Source organism: Tamandua tetradactyla, chromosome 1 (assembly GCF_023851605.1).
Source record: "Tamandua tetradactyla isolate mTamTet1 chromosome 1, mTamTet1.pri, whole genome shotgun sequence".
NCBI classification, from domain to species: domain Eukaryota; kingdom Metazoa; phylum Chordata; class Mammalia; order Pilosa; family Myrmecophagidae; genus Tamandua; species Tamandua tetradactyla.
The window spans coordinates 146,275,155-146,294,415 of record NC_135327.1 but is presented as its reverse complement, the minus strand read 5'-3'; the positions used below and the strand labels follow the sequence as shown (position 1 = coordinate 146,294,415).

Below are 19,261 nucleotides of genomic sequence, written 5' to 3'. Positions count from 1 at the left end.
TTATGGCCTGAATTGACTTCAGAGCTGCTGCTTTGTTGTTGCATATATTAGTTACCTGAATTGGCACCTTGACGCATAGTCTAACTTCTAATACCTAAAGTCGTAGCTTTGAAACTTTAGCACAGAACTCACCTTATTGTACTTTTTAAAATGTAGATTTTTTCAAGGCTGCATATTCTGATTCAGTATGCAAGAGGTAAAACCCACGAATTGGTATTTGAAAAGTACCATAGAGTATTCTGATTGTGGACTACATTTTGAGAAATTCTCTTTAAATGAGATACAGTAGGGTCAGAAGTTTAAAAATTGTTCATTTTTAATTCTACTAATATTGTATCAAGTACTTTTTTAAAAAATTGTATTAGTATTAGAGATTTTAATTGTATCATTAATTTGAGACGGGTTTGGGAAGGTAGCTACAGTTTGCCAGCATTGCTTATCAGAAGTGATAGAGTGAGGAAAAAAATCAATATTGAAAGATGGTATAATTTTTAAGACTTGAGAAGAAAACTTTAAATTGTAGAATATATAAATTTAATAATCACATTTAAACCTTTCCTAAGGAATTAATAATATTAGAGCTAAATATGTGTCTTTGGTTCTCCTCTACCCATCAGTACCCAACATATGTGACATATAAGAATGTGTGTAATATTACTAACTGATTTTTTTAGGGTGTGGCCAGAACTCTCATTTGTTAGTGATAACATTTTTTTTTAGTTTTAAATTTTTTATTGATATATATTCACATACCATGTAATCATCGAAAGTGTGCAGTCACTGGTTCACAGTATCATCGTGTAGCTGTGCATTTATCATCAGAATTGATTTTTATTTCTTTTTTGTGAATTTAAACAAAAAAGCAATAAATTTCAAAGCTCATTACAACAATTAGTTGTAGAACAGATTTCAGAGTTTGGTATAGGTTGCAATTCCGCAATTTTAGGTTTTTACTTCTAGCTGCTCTAAGATTATTAGTGGTAACATTTAAAACAATTTATATTAAGTTGAAAAAAATTTTCTGATGCATCTGCTATATATTTGTATGTCTACAGCTGTCTGCAAGGGAAAGTAATTCCCCATAATGTGATCATCCTTTCTGCTGTTTTTCCTTTTCATCCTGAGTATTTCGTGAATATGCTCTGTCTGTCTGGCTGGCTAATACCTCTTATATGTATGATATATTGCTTACATGGAAGCAGGGTAAGGTAAGTGACCCCAACCCCAGTAAGATGCAGCTCTCCTCCTTTATCTTACTTAATACTTCAGGGTTTGTTAGTGGTAGGGAGTTGATATTGGTGGCAGTGACAGGAATGACAGCACTTTTTACCACTTCTTAGTGGAGGTACAGAGCTGTCATGATTGAAAGCTGTGTATGCAGGTAATAGAGGTCCATTAAATATAAAATGTGAATAAGATATAACTACTTAGGATTATTTTCACGTTATTTAATATGAGCAAGAAGTGAAGAAATATCATTGTATTTTAGTTGCCCAGCTCTGTTTCTCCTACGAAAATGAATATTCCTTAAAAGCTGATAGTTTTGTTCTAGTAATTAACAATTTTCCATTTGTTTCTGCATCTTAACACCACTCTGTTCTAAGCACTGTGAATTGTTCTAATACTTAATTCTTCGTATGTTATGTATATTGTTGTATTTCAAATCTACGGAGTTTGTTAACTGGGATTTCATTTCTTATAATTTTCTTTTATTGTTTTGAATGCATTTTAGGAAAAGATCAGGCATCAAGTAGGTATTCGTTTTTTTTTCTGTGAACTCTGACTCACAATTCTGTGTTCTCTTGTGTTTCTTTAAGAGCTGAGAATCTCTGAGTGTTGGAGGTCTTTTCCCTGACTCATTAGATTTTATCATCCCCTATTTTTTCTCTCTTTCATATGCCTGAGCTCCTTTTATACTTAACTTTTTTGTTAGTTGTCTCACATTTATTTTTTCTTGAAGTTCACTACAGGTGCAGTGTCCCTTCCCTTAATGAAATTATGTTTATATAAGTAAATGCCTGTCTCTAAGTTGTGAAGAGAAGAGCCTCCGAAAGTTTCCTTTATTTTTAATTTCTCTTTTTATTTAGTAGCAAGGAAGAAAAGCAATTATTATTTAATGTATTTTTTCCCTTGCTTCTTCCTTACATTCAGAAAACAGTTGCCAAGTTAACTTCCTTTTTCAAGATGATGATGAACTATATCTTGAGGCTATTTAGTTAAATGCAGAAATAGGCATAATTATTTGACCTTTCAGGATTATCTTTTAGAAATATTGCTGTTTTTCATTTTTTTATTTCTTAAAAATATTTTTATGTAGCCATTAAAAAAGGATGAGAGTGATGTGTATTTAATGACCTGGATGGATGTTCATAATAAATTATTAACAGGAAAAAAATCAAAGGATTATTATTATTATTATTTTACTTTATATGGCTTGGTGTTTTTTCTATTGAATGTTTATCATTTTTTCGTAAATAAAAAATTACTAAGGAGAAAATATCAACGTTTAATGAAAAACCTGAACAATTTAAATAAGGCAACAATTTGGAAATTTCAGTTTGAATTGAGTTTCCAATAACTAGAACGTTCTTGAATAATGTAACTTATTCTACTTAATTGAATTTTTTGCTTTGCCAAAAAAATTCTTTTTGTTTTTGCCCTTGCTATCCACATACTTTATACAAGTCATAGTTAAATAGCCCTAAGATCATTGAGGATAATCTAGCTTCTTATTGTTCTCCTTATATCTGCCATTTTTTGTTCTTCAGTCTCATATACCAGCTGTCCTAATCAAGTCTGGTTGTTCCTTCACATTGTCTGACTTATCATTCCTACTCCTTTGCAGAGCTACTGAATCGCAGTTTGCCATGCTTTTCATTATTTTTGAAAGTAGTGGCAGCAGCCTCCTATCTTTTGTCTTACCCAATCAATTTTTTCTACATATTGGTGTTAATTTTTCTAAAGCTCATTTCTAATCATGCTATTACCTTGCTCAGATTTCTCTGCTTGCTATTTAAAGCCTTCTACCTTATAAGCTCCAATTTAAGTTTCCAGATCAATTACTCGATGTTGTATTACTTTCTTCCTAATGAGAACAATGTGCTGTTTCCAGAGCATACTGCACTAGTTTTCTTTAATAATACTTTGTTTATGCTGTTCTTGAATCTAATGTAATCACTTTCTTAAATCTATTAATGACCTTACTCTTCTTTTAAAGCATTTACCACAACCTGCTTTCTCTTACAGATTTTAGTATACTTTTAAATACCTTGATTTTAGATTTTGAGCTCCTGATAGTGATGACTTCATATAATTCAAAGTATCTGCTGTCATGCCTTCCTTCTACATTGTAAGAACCCAAATGTTAATTAATTACAAAGCTTACTTAATCATAAAGTATAATAAAACTAAAAGTATATTGACTTTGGAAAGTAAACTTGAAATTACTTCATGGAATAAAGCCCTCCTAGGGGCCTATTTTCTTATAATTTTAGGTTTCCACCTTTAAGTCTAGTCTCAATTAAAGAATGAGTCTGATTTTTAATGTTCATAGAACTGAGATTTGGCTATAATTTTATTTGGGGGATGAAAAATTAGATTACATACCTAAAAATTGGCTTACTGTGGGTGAGAAGTACAGAACTGTTATGAGTGGCAGTTTTTAAAAAAGCATAACAGTACATAATTCAATTTTCATAATAGGTTTGAACATCTGTTGGGTAGTAATTGGTGGATTAATTAACCTCCTTAAATTAACAAACAAAACAAAAAAGCACATAAGTATTTCCATACCTTGTTGAGTCTGTCTCTCATTAGCTTCTAAAATAATAGTTCTTATTTCTATTATTTTGAAGAACTGACCCTATAAACTGTGTAGAAATTGATATCTATGTAATATGTAGTCTCTGGGCAGAAAAATAGAAAATTTTTATTTAAACTAAGGTTGGTATTTGCAAACATATTGACTTTTATTTTTTCATGGGCTGGCACCAGGAAGCGAATCCTGGTCTCCAGCATGGCAGATGAGAATTTTGCCTGTTGAGCCATCGTGGCCTGCCCTTGACTTGTTTTTAAAAGCTGAATTTTTAACACAAGTATTTTGTGCATATCATGCACTATTCAGTACATTAACATGCTATTAGAAGTTTTTTAGTAAGTGTGAATTTTCTTTCTTGTAATATATACACTTTTGTTTGCCTGAAAGATCATTACAGGTGGCCAAAAATCCTTATTAATGTTCTGCCCCAATGTCAAGTATAGAAATAATGATTTACAAAGCAATGGTATAATATTTGCCATTTACTTCTAATTTTCTTAGATTTATTATAGAGGGCCTGAAAGCAGTTTAAGTAAATATATTAGAAATCTCTTTATTTTTAACCTGAGTTCTTTGGGATGCTTATAGACTTGATGATTAAAAATATTTAAAACCCAAAGGATTTTTTCTTAATAGCAAAATTCTAAAAATAGTCTTATTTTTATTAAGATTGTAAAACTAAATCTGAAAAATTCAATTTTATGCTTGGAAGTTATAAATTAATTATTTAAAAAATTTTTAATGAAGATATTAAGAAATACTCTATGCCAAATATATTTATTGGATGAAAATCTTAAGTTCTTTATCCATGAAGTCTTACTCTCTCTTCAGTATAAAAAAAAAATCTTACTTGCTATGCTATATTTTGTAAAATTGAAGCATTTCTTTAATTCCATAAAGCAGTAGAATATAAGGCAGAAGGAAACTGGGACTTTGCCAGGATTTGACATTTTGTTAGCATTATTATCAAAAATAAATCACTGTTTAATTTGCCATGTAACCTCAGTGGATTCAAGCTGTTGCATGGTGCTCACTTCCCCAAAGATTAGATTATTCAGTAAACTAGATTAGATGACATAAAAGAGATACATTATTGAATTGTTTTAAGTATTTTTTTCTTGTAAAAATGAGTTACTACTTGATTCAGGGAATACAGTGTTAAAAAATAGAATAAAAAGTTGTGAGCCAATTATAAGGTAACAAGTATTTGCCTATTTTAAGTAACTTATTGCTGATTGATAATGCAGTATTTGCATTCATTGTTAGTTTGTTAGATTATAACAATTGGAAATACATATGTATATATTTGATATTCAATTCCCAATCCTGAGACTCTTTAGTTACTTTTAGTAATTTTGAGGTTTTTCGGCATGAATTGAGGATTGGAGAGAAATGCTTGAAGTTAAATGGAACAGAGTAGGAAAAATATAAAGATTTATTGTTGCTTCAATTAATATCAGAGGGGAAATAGAACCATATTTTGAGATACTTGGGAGTTATGATAGTTTAGGAACATTGTGTAACTTGTATTACTCTGAAGTTGCTATGTATCTAAAATTAGAAACAGTCGGCTTTGTTAGGCTTTTCTACAGTGATAAAACGTCTTTTTTTGTTTGTTTTATTCTGGTATTCAGACTTGAATAGTTATCATCTATTACAGAGAAAGGCTGAGTTGAATAACTTTAGGAAATTAGTTCATTTTAATGCACTGATTTTTACTAATATACTGTATCAGTCATGTAGAGAAGGAAGAAAGAGGCTTATTTGCTCTAGTTTTCTTCCTTCTCTTTATTGTTGGTTCATTATATATTACAGGCATAGTGCCCTTGGTTTTAGAAAATGAAACTTTAAATTATGATAAGCTTGAATTTCAAATATTCCCTGTCTTTCTGTATATATACAGGTTGTTTGTGTTTTGGTACCGGAATTTTAGAATCCCCATTAATCCTACAGTTTTCTACATTCAGAGAAATAGTAAAGTTTCATACATAGTTCATTTTTTTGATGCATCAAATATTATAGCAGGTGGATTATCCAGGAAAACATAGTGTAGTGTTACAGGAAATCCTGGACTGTTAATTGTTTCAAACCCATGATTTTAATTTTTATATTAAAATGCTATTCCAGTATTCATCATATATATATATGTATTTATATATATTATTTTTTAGTTGTGGCTTATAAACAATGTACTTTATAAAAAAAATCAAGGATACCTGTGTCAGTTATGTTTTAAAGTTGTACACTGTTTTAAGGCTATGCATTTATTCTTTAGAAAATATGACTTACATGAATATCTTTTGTGGACATACTATTAACAAAATATACACATGGTATTACTTCAACAAACTGCCATGCAACAAATACGTTAATTAATGAAGAATTGTATATATGATTTAAGCTAATTGACATTTACATTGAAAATTTACACCATAAACCAATACTTAAAATGTTTGTTTCTTCTATTTGGCAGTAATTTCATTTTTACAATTTAAATGTGAAACTCATCTGAATATAGATTTGGTGAAAATTAGACATTTCCCTAGTCTGTGACAACCTGAGGTACTAAACATTTCTCTCTTATTTCACTGTCTTCAAAGGTTATTTTCTTGTTCCTTTTAGGGTCTATCCAAGAGTTGTGTATTACAGCATTATTAGGTATGGGATCAGCTTCCACTATGGAAACAACTCGCTTTTTCATTTTACTTTTCAAGACCTTTTGAAATTTTTGCCTAGTGAATGCATATAATAAAGGGTGAAATATAGTTGTTCCATAAGCCATGACTAGAAAACACAATCTTAATTTTACCAAAAGGTCACTTGGGCCTAAACATAAAATGGTGGTATTTAAAACAGAAATTGGTGTCCAGCAGAGAAGAAATGTAGAAATAATCAATAAAGACATTCTGAAGACTCTTTTTTGCCTTTCTCGTCGTTCACGGTGTCGTTTCACAGCTCGCCGAAGGGCAATTATTACAGAAACTGAAGTTCTTACACCAAAAACTACATTTCTCCCACCACTGCTTTGGGACATGTCTGTAGTCTCATGATGGGTGGTTAGAGAAATTGTCTTTTTCTTTCTTGCCTTCTTCTTCTGCCCTGTTGAAAATCTTGTGCCTATTCGAATATTAAGAGCCTGCAGTATTTTGGTGTATGTGATTAGCATTACTATGACAGTGAAAAAGAAAATTGGGATCTGTACTAGCAGATGATAATACATTCCCAGTTCAGTGTAGTATTCATTTGTACTGACACACAAAAGTGTCTTGTTTTCCCAGTTATTTCCACTTTGAAGACTGAAAAAGTTTACCTCAATAAAGGGAATCAGGAAGGAGAAAAATGAAAAAATCCATATGGATATCATTAACATTACAGCTCTGCCCATAGTCAGAATTCGGTTTGCAGGTTTTACAGAGATGTCATATCTGTCCAGAGTAATAGCAAAAACGTTGATTGCTGTTGAGACACTTGCAAAAGATACACAAGCCTCATGGAAACAGCAGATGAGAGCAGTGTTACTCTCTAGTGAAAGCAGAAGGATAACTATTGTTAGAGGAATACATCCCACGCAAATTATTACATCTAGTACATGAAGATTCATTGTAATAATGTTACTGACAGAGTTGATTAAGTTGGATTTCATGCAGTAAAGTACCAAAACGGTGAGATTGCTGCCAAGTCCCAACACGATTTCTAGTGTAAGGAATCCAGTGAGAGAAACTTGAAAGCTTAATGGATATGATAGTGGTTGGTACATATTGGTGTTGATGTCATCGATGTCATCTCGCACTGTAATGTTAGATTCAGACTGCATGTTGACTTCCAGAATGGGAGAAAAGCACATTCTTTTGCAGCAGTTGTTTTTTTCCCTAGAAAGTGAAATAAAATAAACTATTTGGTATTTGACAATTTAAATGACTTGCATAAAACGTGATCTTTGTAAAAACTCTTTATTTTATACTTAGTTTCATTTTTAAGGTTGTAAACTCTTAATGGAAGAAGTATAAAATTAAGAAACATCAAGGTCACATTGTTTTGATGTAAAAGAAAATTGGGTTCTGCCTTTGAAGAAATACCTACATGGGATTATTCCCATATGATGCAAAATTATTTAATATACTAAAAAGATTTTCCTCATTTGAGTTTTTCAAACTATATTGTTTGAAAATTTTTGTATAAAAATTTTTTGTATAAATTTTTTTAATTTTTGCATAAAAAACTTTCCATATGCAAATTAATTTTAAGCCAACTGTTTTAAAATTTCATTTAAAAGTATTGTGAGTTGGTGGGAAATAAATACTATTTTAATATGTTCTAGCATAATTAGCATAGACGTAATTATTGCCATGAGATTTCAGAAGACAGGACATGTGTTCATTTAAATAGATAAATGATACAGAGCATCAGTTTATTTTAAACTATTCTGTCCCAGTTTATTTTAAACTATTCTATCCATATTCTTAATTGAAATTCATACTCAGAAGTAGTGTGGTTGGGGGTATTTGGAGTTATTCTTACAGAAATAGACAAATCATAATGATATATGGCTGTGAAATGCTAGCTAAACTTTATAATTTGCAATCTTAATATTATAAAAATTGGAAGGAAAAGGAAATTATGTTAAAGTAAAAATAAGCCACAAAGCTTTATAAAAGAGTACTAATTCAACCCTATAAATCATTTATTTAGTGACTACACCATCTTGTATTTTATGGAAAAAGGAAATTGAAGTATAATATCATTCTGAGAAATAGTCAGTTTTCAAGTGGTTTGTTTAAACAGTGTTTTAAAAGTAAAAACAAATGAAATTCTAGGGAAAAGGAGTATCTAAAGTCCATTTTTTGAGGAAGCTTTTTAAGTTGAACATTGTCTGTGAAACCTTTTGTATAAATCATCAGTATATGATTTTGAGGACAGTTTAAAAAACAAATACTTTTTCCATTTCAGGCAGTTCAAAATTCTTATATCAGCATTGAGGGTAATTTATGAAAGTATGTGTGATCTTCTGGATTGAAGATCTCAGTAATCAATATATATAGCTTAAAATATGAAATCATACAACCAACCATATTTCACATTTCAAGTATAGTATTTCAACTGTAAAATCATACTGAAATATAAATTATGAAAGCTCATTTTCAAAATATGTTTTAACCTTTCACTTGATGAAAGTTTTGTTGAATTTTAGGATTCAGTATTACTGATATATGTTATTATGGGGATAATATTTCAGAAATACAAATGATAATATTGATTTCTTTTGAGAATAGTATAAAGCATCACTAGAGACATGTTTATTCAAGTGATGGTCTTAGCTAAAACTGAAATCCTATAGAAATGGGTAATTTTAAGTGTGCCGAATTTTCTGAACTGACAGATTAAACATCAGGTTTTTGTCACATCAATTAGATTTACAGTTAAATAAAGCAGAAATGTCATTAGGTGATAATTAAAATACATTGCCTTTAGAGCAAGGCTTTTTTCTTTTGTAAAATTTAACAGTGTGGTGGGGTGCATGCATATTCTGACCTACCTGTTTGCTGTTGCCTTATGGGCCTTTTGGCTCACTATGGTTGTTTTTCACAAATTGACATGACAGTCATTGACAGATATTTGACATGATTTTTCACCTGACAACAGTGAAGTAGCTGTGTTTTATTTCATGTCTTGTAGGAATTCTTTCATTTTCTCTCCAATACTTCAACTGCATGAATTGTGAGATTTAGTTGGCTGATGCATTTTTAAAGACTAGTACATAAAATATTATTTGTTTTGCTTTAAAAAGTCGTGATCAAGAGAAAACTTCCTCAAATGATAGAAATTATGTTTCCCTTTGAGGGAATATATGATAGCGTCTCTTTATTTTCCAAAATATGTGAAAACAAAAAGGGAAACATAAGGTTTTAGCTTCTAAAATGTATTTAGACATTCTTTCATTACAATTGTAAATCTGTTTCTATAGCAGTTCTCATTATTTTGAAACAATTTCTTGATTATATAATTTGCTTTATATTATAAATCCAGTCCGTGTTCTTTTGATAAAAACCATCTGCTATTTAATTTGGTTTGTTTTCATTAGAAGAGGATACATAACTTGTCATAACCTCAGATGAAAAAATCCATTAGTCATATCAATTGATACGAATATCTGAGTATTTAGTGCAGAAAACACTTGCTAAAGCTTCGTTTAGCTTGCTGGGGTAAAGTATGTACATTGTCCATTTGGAATTTCACATTTCATTGTTTCTTCAGTAATTAGTAGCTTCCACAGTTCTGGTGTACTGAGGTATAATTTCTTCTTCCAAAAATGCTCACCATTTTGTTTGCAGGCTTTTACAGTCATATTGCTTTTCTTTTTGTGGCTATTTTAACTAACGTCTTCTTAGAATACTGTTGATTTTTTTATATCCCAGCAGTAATGTAGACTAATTTCTGGTTTTAATTCCTTAATGTGTTAAAATCGTGTGTATAAGGATATCCTGCAGTTCATGGCTCAGACAGTTAGTGATGCTTGGTTAGTTGCATTCTTCATATCGTCAGTTGTAAATACTGAATTAGCTGATGTGGGTCCTTATGAAAAAGAAAAAAAAATATTTAAGAAAGAGGATTTCTGGTAATTTTCATTTAGTTGAAAGTTGCTTTAGTTTTGTTTATTTTAAAACCATATAGTATTTATCAAAACAGGTAAAAAGTATTATTAAAGTAAGAACCATATGCATAAAATTAAAGATTTCTTTAAGTAAAATATTCCCTTTTCCTAACAAGGATTGTATATATTATTTAACAAGAAAGTTAACATTACAAATATAACCATGATAGAAAAGCTGTATTTTTTTTACTTATTTCTCCCCTCATTTTAGAAGCTAAATCTGTATTTTCAGAGATTATGAGCAATTAGCATATACTAAACATACTGCCATTCCCTTGTGTCTTTGTAATTAACAGCATTTTCAGCTGTAAGAATATTTAATCTTGCTTAATTATTAGCACATGGTTGAATTTATCTAAGTAAGACAAATTCTATAATAAATCTCCATTGATGAATTTTCCATGTGATTGAAATGTAGAAAGTAATGCAAAAAATGTAACCTGCATATTAGATAATTTTTAATGGACAGTCACAGTGATAAACTTATCCTAGAATTGAGCAATCTTTAATAGGTAAATAGCAAATCTAGCTCTTTAAAGAAATCTAAACATTTTTGAACACTTGAGAAACATTAAGAATATTTAATATGTCTGAAGTGACTTAAAAGCTGATGTCTTCATATTAAATTAGCAAAGAATGTTCCTTATATTCACAATACATCCTCAAAAATTACATTTAAAATATGTCTTAAAGAAATAGATCTTAAAAAAACATGTTTAGCAATAAGTAGAATTAAACAAACTTAAAAATCTAAGCTGAAAATTTTAAAGTAATTTTACCCCATGCCAGTTCAAAAGCAGCTGTATGCTATAATAAGGAACACATCTTACCTCCGCTAAAGATTTGACAAATTCTTGCTGTAGTTGAAGCATTTCCAGTTTTGATTGATTCATTTTGTTCACTTGTTAGTAGAGGACTGGGGGAAGAGGGTCATAAATATCTCTTCGAAAATGACCTTAATGAAAATATGTGTCTGTACTGTGCCATTGTTTCAGCAGTGCTGCTAATGTATGGAACATGTAGTACTGCTTAGAGGCTGATGCAGTCTCTCACTCTTCCAACTGTGAAATCAATAAGCATCTGAAAATACATAATGAAAGTAATTTAACATACTGAAGCCTTCTTGTCTCCAGAGACAACATTTAGCTTCAGTCTTTCTAAAAAGGAACGGCACTGCTTTTCAGAGGAAAGCCTGTTCTGGGCAGCTTTTGCAGAATGACAGCCTACCTTGTCGCTTCTCTCCACTGCAGAGAGATGCAGCGTATTCACTAATTTTGATTGGTCAGTTGTATTGGGCTTAAACTGTGCTTCATATGTATAGCAGGGATTTTCCCCTCACTGTTTTATATAAGGATGCTTTTTGAAATGGCTAAATTTACAAGTAGTTGTATGTTGTTCTTAAATAGAATATGCGTAAATTAGTATTTTAAAAATATGCGTTCTATTCTGGTTTGTTGTATGCTTATGCCAAACATTTAAGAATGCAGGGAGGTGAGAGGGGGCAAGAAATAATCACATAGTAAAAAGTATGTTATTCTTCTTAAAGTCTTGATAATTGCATTTGGGAAAATTTTAGCCATATATATGTTTTTGGTTGAGATTCTTTGTTCTACAAATAGAAAACCACTGTATCTTTACTGTGAACCACATTGAATTTCAACTAGTTTGTTTGTATTCAAGTCATCTTCTCCGTGTATTCTCAATTGTTGTGAACATCTCAAGGTATCAAACATTGTTATGACTTCAGTATTCATTCATTTGGATATTCATTCATTTTATTCATTCATTCAGAATATTAATCAGATCTGAGATGATTATATCATAAAATACATTTTTTTAAAAATTACATTTCCACTAGTATAGTCTCTATAAAACTTTAATCATTTATATTACTTTTAGAGATTACAATTCAGTCTTCACCTTTGGTAACCCTTTAATTCCGTAGGTATATACTGATAATTTGCCATAATATTTTGCTTCAACTGCTTTTTTCTATTTTCAATCTGACACTTTTCTTAGTTGGCTGCTATTCCTTACATATTTTTTGTAGCCATATGTAATGTTACGATAAATATATATGGTAAAGGAAAAAATAAATTAGTTATGTCTTCATAAGTTAGACTAAAGCTAAATTTTAAGATCTATTTCTAAAGGAATAAAATAATGGTATATGTAATGAGTTTAAGAAATAAATTTTAAAAAGGGTTTCAGTTAACTTTGGCTACCTATAAATAGTTTTCTCATCTCAGAGGTTTAGAGGAGAATTTTTGTTTTTACACTTGAGTTTATAAAGTGACTGGATTCTATCTGCTGACAAAATAGAAGATATATTGCAGATATCTGATTTATTAGAATATTAATCATCACGTAATTCTGTTATTTTAGGAATATTAGCATCATTTAAAAATACTTTATACTAAGGTTTGTATTTCCAGTTGGAATTATTCTTTTATAATTCTTAAAAACTGTATGCATTTTTATTTTTTCACTGGTTGTGTTTAAGCCTCACAGGGGAATAGCTAAGTAATGTATGATTCTTGTGTTGCATTTCTATAGAAGTTGAGAATTATGTGATGGAAGATTTTGTTGTGAATTTCTCAAATTTTTGGCACAGCTTTGGGTGGTAAGGCTTTGGTAGTGCTAAAATGAGAATATTGTGCTGTTATCGTGCATTTTGAAAGTTAGAAAGAAGAATTCTGTTAGAGTGCCAGCCATATTGAAAGCATGCACACAGACACATGTGCACAGAAACATGTGTGCACATGCACACACAGTGCTATTTTAAGCAAAATACTAGCACCAGCAAATACTTAATAGTATGAGTTGGTGTTTGGATTGGGAAATTTGTAGTGAGGAGGAATAATATTTTTTAACATAGTAGATTGTATATATAGTGCTTTTCTGCCAAAAATTCAAGTATTTGCTTTTATTTATTGTCAAAACATCTCTCTGAACAAGAGTGTTCTAGTTTGCTGGCTGCTGGGATGCAATGTACCAGGAGCAGAATGGCTTTTTAAAAGGGGAATTTAATAAGTTGCTAGTTTACAGTTCTAAGGCTGAGAAAATGTCCCAATTAAAACAAGTCTATAGAAAAAAGTCTAATCAAAGGCATCCAGAGAAAGATACCTTGGTTCAAGAAGGCCAGTAAAGTTCACAGTTTCGCTCTCAAGTGAGAGGCACATGAGGAAATAGTCAGGGCTTCTCTCTCAGCTGGAAGGGCACAAGGTGAGCACGGCATCATCTGCTAGCTTCTTCTCCTGGCCTTCTGTTTTATGAAGCTCTCTAAGAGACATTTTCCTTCTTCATCTCCAAAGGTTGCTGGGTGGTAAGACTCTGCTTCTTATGGCTATGTCATTCTGCTCTGCTCTCTCTGAATCTCTCATCCTCCAAAATGTTTCCTCTTTTATAAGACTTCAGATACTAATCAAGACCCACCCAAATGGGTGGAGACACACCTCTACCTAATCCGGCTTAACAACCACTCTTGATTAAATCACATTTCAGCGGAGATGATCTAATTACAGTTTCAAACATTCAATACTGAATAGATATTAGAAGAAACAGCTGCCTTTACAAAATGGGATTAGGATTAAAACATGGCTTTTCTAGGGTACATACATCGTTTCAAACCAGCACATAGAGAAAACCATGGCACAGAGAATTTTATTGACAGGAAATAGTCAAAGTGAGTTAGCAGCAAAGCCAGTGTTAGAACTTGGCAAACTCTTGGCAGGTAGTGTGCTCTTTCTCTGGAAAATCAAGAAAGTACTTGAGACTTAGAATTGATGATCTTGGTTCAGTCATTACTTATTAGTTATGTGACATTTGGCAAGTAAAGCATTTTCTGAGTCAGAACATAGCTTTGTTACTTTTTGTGACAGTATATATCTGTGCTGTATTTATTTACTTATTTTTACTTCTGTGAGACAAATGTGTTTAACTTATGTTCAGATTATTTTGGGAAAAATGATCTGGGGTCTCTGGAAGAATGAATGGTAGCAGAAAAGCTCAGGTATGGACATTGCTCTGTATTCTCTGTACAAGTGACTTGTGGTACTCAAGGTGCTACAAAAAATTATTTATTCCTTGCTGTTTTAGTTTGCTAAAGCTGCTGGAATGCAATATACCAGAAATGGAATGGCTTTTAAAAAGGGGGAACTTATTAAGTTGCAAGTTTACAGTTCTAAGGCTGTGGAAATATCCAAACTAAGGCATTCAGGGAAAGTTACCTTGACTGAAGAAAGGCTGATGAGTCCAGAACATCTCTGTCAGCTGGGAAGGCACATAGGGAGATCTGCTAGCTTTTTCTCCTGATTTCTCCTTTCATAAGGATTCCCCGGAGGTGTTTTCCTTCTGCATTTCCAAAGTTCCCTGGCTGTGTGGTCAGCACTAAAGCTTTTTGTAAAATAGTTCTCTCTTAAAGGGTTCCAGTAAGCAACCTCACCTTCAATGGGTGGAGACCCATCGCCATGGAAAATACCTAATCAAAAGATACCACCCGCAATTGTGTGGGTCACATCTCCATGGAAATAATAAAAAAAGGTCCCACCCAGAAATATTGAAGGAGGATTAAAGAAAATGGCTTTACTAGGGTGCATGACAGTTTCAAACTGGCACACATACAATGCTCAGTCTAATTTTATTTCTTTTTAGAACTGCAAGCTTGTTTTGGTGATTGCTGGGTACTTGTATTTCTTAGTAGAATAGTCGTAATTCCCCTGTTTTTAAGAAATATGCAAATATATAAACCACTGGATTGAAAATCAGATTACATTATTTTTGTGAAAAAAGTCAAATTACATATGTCAGAATTTACAAAGATATTGGTTTCCATAGCAATGCAGAGTTTAACACTTGTATATTTAATACATTTTGTATTCATATTGGATACCAATTTTGAAAATGCCACCACTGGTGATTTTATACCAAAATTTATACTTTCAAAAATAATTTTATAGATAATTTGTGCAATTTAGTTTTCCCAGTGATAACCAAGCAACAAATATGATTCTAATCCCCAAATGGATAATTATTGAAATCCTTTTTATAAATTATGTTTTCCTTTCTATCTATAGTCATTTTGATTGCATATCTGTTTTATTTCCAAAATTCCTATGGGGAGTACTTGATTTTTTATTTTATGCATTTGCCTCCCTAAAGTTTTGACAGCTGTGACTGTGAAAAACTAATTTATTAATCACATTTACATTACGCTATTCATATTAAATCATTGTTACCCAATTTGTGGCTAGTTCCATTATGCATTTTTGATGATTCTTTTAAGTTTGTAAGTAAAGAACAAAACCTTGTGAAATACCATCAGTTAATCAGAACTGAAACTGTTTGCAAAGTGTGTATGCAAAAGCAGTTTTCTAATTGCTTAGATTAATTTTTTAAATAGTGTTTTTTCGGGTGCTTTTTTGATAAATATTTGGCTTAGTTAACTCTCAGCTTTCTCTGCTACTGGAACACAGGGAAGAAAAGATTATTCTTAAGAGTCAATTCACGAATTTCAGTTAACTTCTCAACGTTAAATTACTTTCCCCCATTATATTTTCTAGGAAAATATAAATGGACCATCTACTGAAACTTCTATCAAGTGGGGTATAAACACAGAAAGTTCCATAAAGCATTCTTCACCATCCTTCTCTACCTCACCTAAGTTGGGCATTTAACATTTTTCATTTTTCTTTTTTATACTGTGTATTTGTCATTTTCCAGCATTGAATACATTATAAAAATAATCAGTGTATGACATTTATTTCCATTTTCTTGTCTGAATCTAGATTTTGGACTCTGTAACTATTACTATAGTTTAACTTCCTTCAGTTGTCTTGTTGATACTCCTTTAGATCCTCTTCCAAATTATTTCCCCCACAGTTTCTAATGTGCTGATTTGATATCCTTTTCACTTCTTTTAATATTATGAACTTTGTTGAGTTTTTCTCTCTGCTTTACTCAAAGAATCACAGTTTTATTTTGCTATTCTTTTTTTAACATTGGCTTCTCTTTCTTTTCTGTTGCTTTTTTATTTACATAATTTTCCTACTTTAGGTTACTGTGCAAAATTAAAGTCCTCTGAGGCCAATTCAGTTGATCACCTATATTATATGTTTACAAAACTATGCTAAGTCCACTCTTATGTCCTGTTATTGTTCTGCGCTTTTTGGGTAAAGTAGCTGAATGACAGCCTGTGATTTGGTGGTCTGCTATTGAAGCTAGTTAGACATATGAAGCTTTTGTAAGACGTCTGACATTCTTTATGTGTATGCCAGCGAATGGTAGAGTTACCCTATAGAGTGTAGACCCACTGTTGGCCCAGTAACTTTCACTGTACTATTTGGGGCATCCATTTAGTGAAATGGATGAATTTTCAAAGGTTATTAGTAATAGGTAAAAATATGCTTCTTGGTAACTTTCTGCTTGTAAAATAGAGCAATTTATTATTGTTATCTTCTGATCTGTATTTAGGGATTTAAGTTGTTTTATTAACAGAGACTGTAACTATAATCTAGAATTTATAAACTAATAATTCAAAAATTGCAAACTCATTTAATATGAGAGTTAACATGTTAGGAACAAAAGGGTAACACCAAATGAGAAAAGATAACCAGAGGTAACCAGTGCTGTCTTTTTTTTTTTTTTTAATTAATTTAAAAAGTTAACAACAAACAAATAAAAATATTAACATATCATTCCATTCTACATTATATAATCAGTAATTCTTAATATCACATAGTTGCATATTCATCATTTCTTAGAACATTTGCATCAATTCAGAAAAAGAAATAAAATGATAACAGAAAAAAAAGATTATACATACCATACCCTTTACCCCTCACTTTCATTTATCACTAGCATTTCAAACTAAATTTATTTTAACATTTGTTCCCCCTATTATTTATTTTTATTCCATATGTTCTACTCGTCTGTTGATATGGTAGATAAAAAGAGCATCAGACACAAGGTTTTCACAATCACAGGGTCACATTGTGAAAGCTATATCATTGTTCAATCATCATCAAGAAACATGGCTACTGAAACACAGCTCTACATTTTCAGGCAGATCCCTCCAGCCTCTCCACTACATCTTGAACAACAAGGTGATATCTACTTAATGCGTAAGAATAACTTCCAGGATAACCTCTCGACTCTGTTTGGAATCTCTCAGCCATTGACACTTAGTCTCATTTCACTCTTCCCCCTTTTGGTCGAGAAGGTTAGTGCTGTCGTATTACAGTAAGAATGTACTGAGAATGCGTCCATACCTGACTATGCTGCCTACAGCCCAAGAGAAAGAAAACAGAAGAGAACACTTTTTGAGCCTGAGGTAAAAATCATAAAATTAGATGAGTTTTGATTTTGACGTACAACCTTACTCTTGTTATTTCCTGACACTTGTCTTCCCTCCCTCCCTAAAATAAACTTTTCTTGAATACCTACTATGTATCAAGGATTATGTGTTTCCTAAAAATAGGATTGGGGCTGTAAGGAAATGAAGGCAGAAACAATGTAAGACTCCTGCTTTCAAAGAATTCCTGGCTAAGTACTTGGATATTATCTGTTTTTAAGCTCAACTCCCATCCCATCCCAGGGAGATACTTGTCATCCACTAAAATCCTTCAGCCCCTCAGTTCTTCCGGGTCAAATTCCCATTCCCTGAATGGGCCTTTTCTTAATTTATGACATCATTAATTGATTCACAATATGTAAATTATAATCCTCAAAATGATTTCTGATTGAAAATACAATCTTTGGTGTAATATTTTCACCTATTAGAGACAGTTTTTTAGGATTTAGTGTTAGCTTTCTAATAAATACTCATTTGATTTTGCATAATAAAATTATTTAAATTTTATAGGGGTGAAAGTAACTCAGGTTATCTTTCTTGCTTAGGTTAACATAGCTGTTAAGTGGGAGAACTGAGTTGTCTAGATAGTCTTTATCTAATTGAGGCAGTAAGTTTCTAATCAGTTCATTCTGTTAGGAAAATGCTTTTCAAGTGAGCTGGCCACAGAGAAGCCTTTTCCAGTAATAAAAGTAAGCCATACTGTTTTTCTAAGTTATGGACTGAAAATTCCTGAGTACAGAGTTTGTGGGCAAACAAACAGAGGCTGGCTCATCTGTTATTTCAGGACTTATCTGGCCCAGGGACCCTTCTGGAGGTTGTAGGGTTTCTGGAAAGTTACCCTAGTACATGGAACTTTTGTTGAATATTGTATAATGCCCCAGGTGTTCTTTAGGATTGGCAGGAAAGGTTTGGGTTGGGGGTTGGCAAGTTACGATAGATAGAAATGTCTAACTGAAGCTTGTATACGAGTGACCTCTGGAGTAGCCTCTCGACTCTATTTGAACTCTCTCAGCCACTAATACCTTATTCCATTTCTTTTCCGCCTTTTGGTCAGGATGGCATTGTTGATCCCATGGGGGTCAGGGCTAGGCTCATCCCTGGGAGTCATCATCCACACTGCCAGGGAGACTTTCACCCTTGGATGTCATGTCCCATATAGCGGGGAGGGCAGTCGTTTCACTTGCAAAGTTGAGGCCACATCTGAGCAACAAAGGAGGTCCTCTGGGAGTCACTCTTTGGCATACCTATAGGTAGGCTAAGCTTCTCTGCTACATACGTAAACTTCACAAGAGCAAGCCTCAAGATCAAGGGCTTGGCTTATTGATTTGTGTGTTCCTAATGTTTCACATAGTATCAGGGGGTTGTTCGGTGGTAAAGTTTAATAGTTCCATGTTTTTTTCTCTCATCACTTAAGGAACTTTGCCAATACTTTTTGGTTATCTGC

General features: G+C 32.0%; 2 protein-coding genes across 2 annotated transcripts in view; one reads left to right on the top strand and one right to left on the bottom strand.

The window, feature by feature from the left end:
* Positions 1-19,261, top strand: part of COG5 (component of oligomeric golgi complex 5) — a 429,771-nt gene that overhangs the window by 104,468 nt on the left and 306,042 nt on the right. The window lies entirely within an intron of this gene.
* GPR22 (G protein-coupled receptor 22) lies at positions 6,360-7,661 on the bottom strand. Its single transcript, XM_077164453.1, has one exon. The coding sequence runs from the start codon at positions 7,659-7,661 to the stop codon at positions 6,360-6,362; it is 1,302 nt and encodes a 433-aa protein (XP_077020568.1).

Excerpts from the sequence above, each read along its gene's own strand:
- GPR22 (XM_077164453.1), bottom strand. The coding sequence starts at position 7,661 with ATGTGCTTTTCTCCCATTCTGGAAGTCAACATGCAGTCTGAATCTAAC.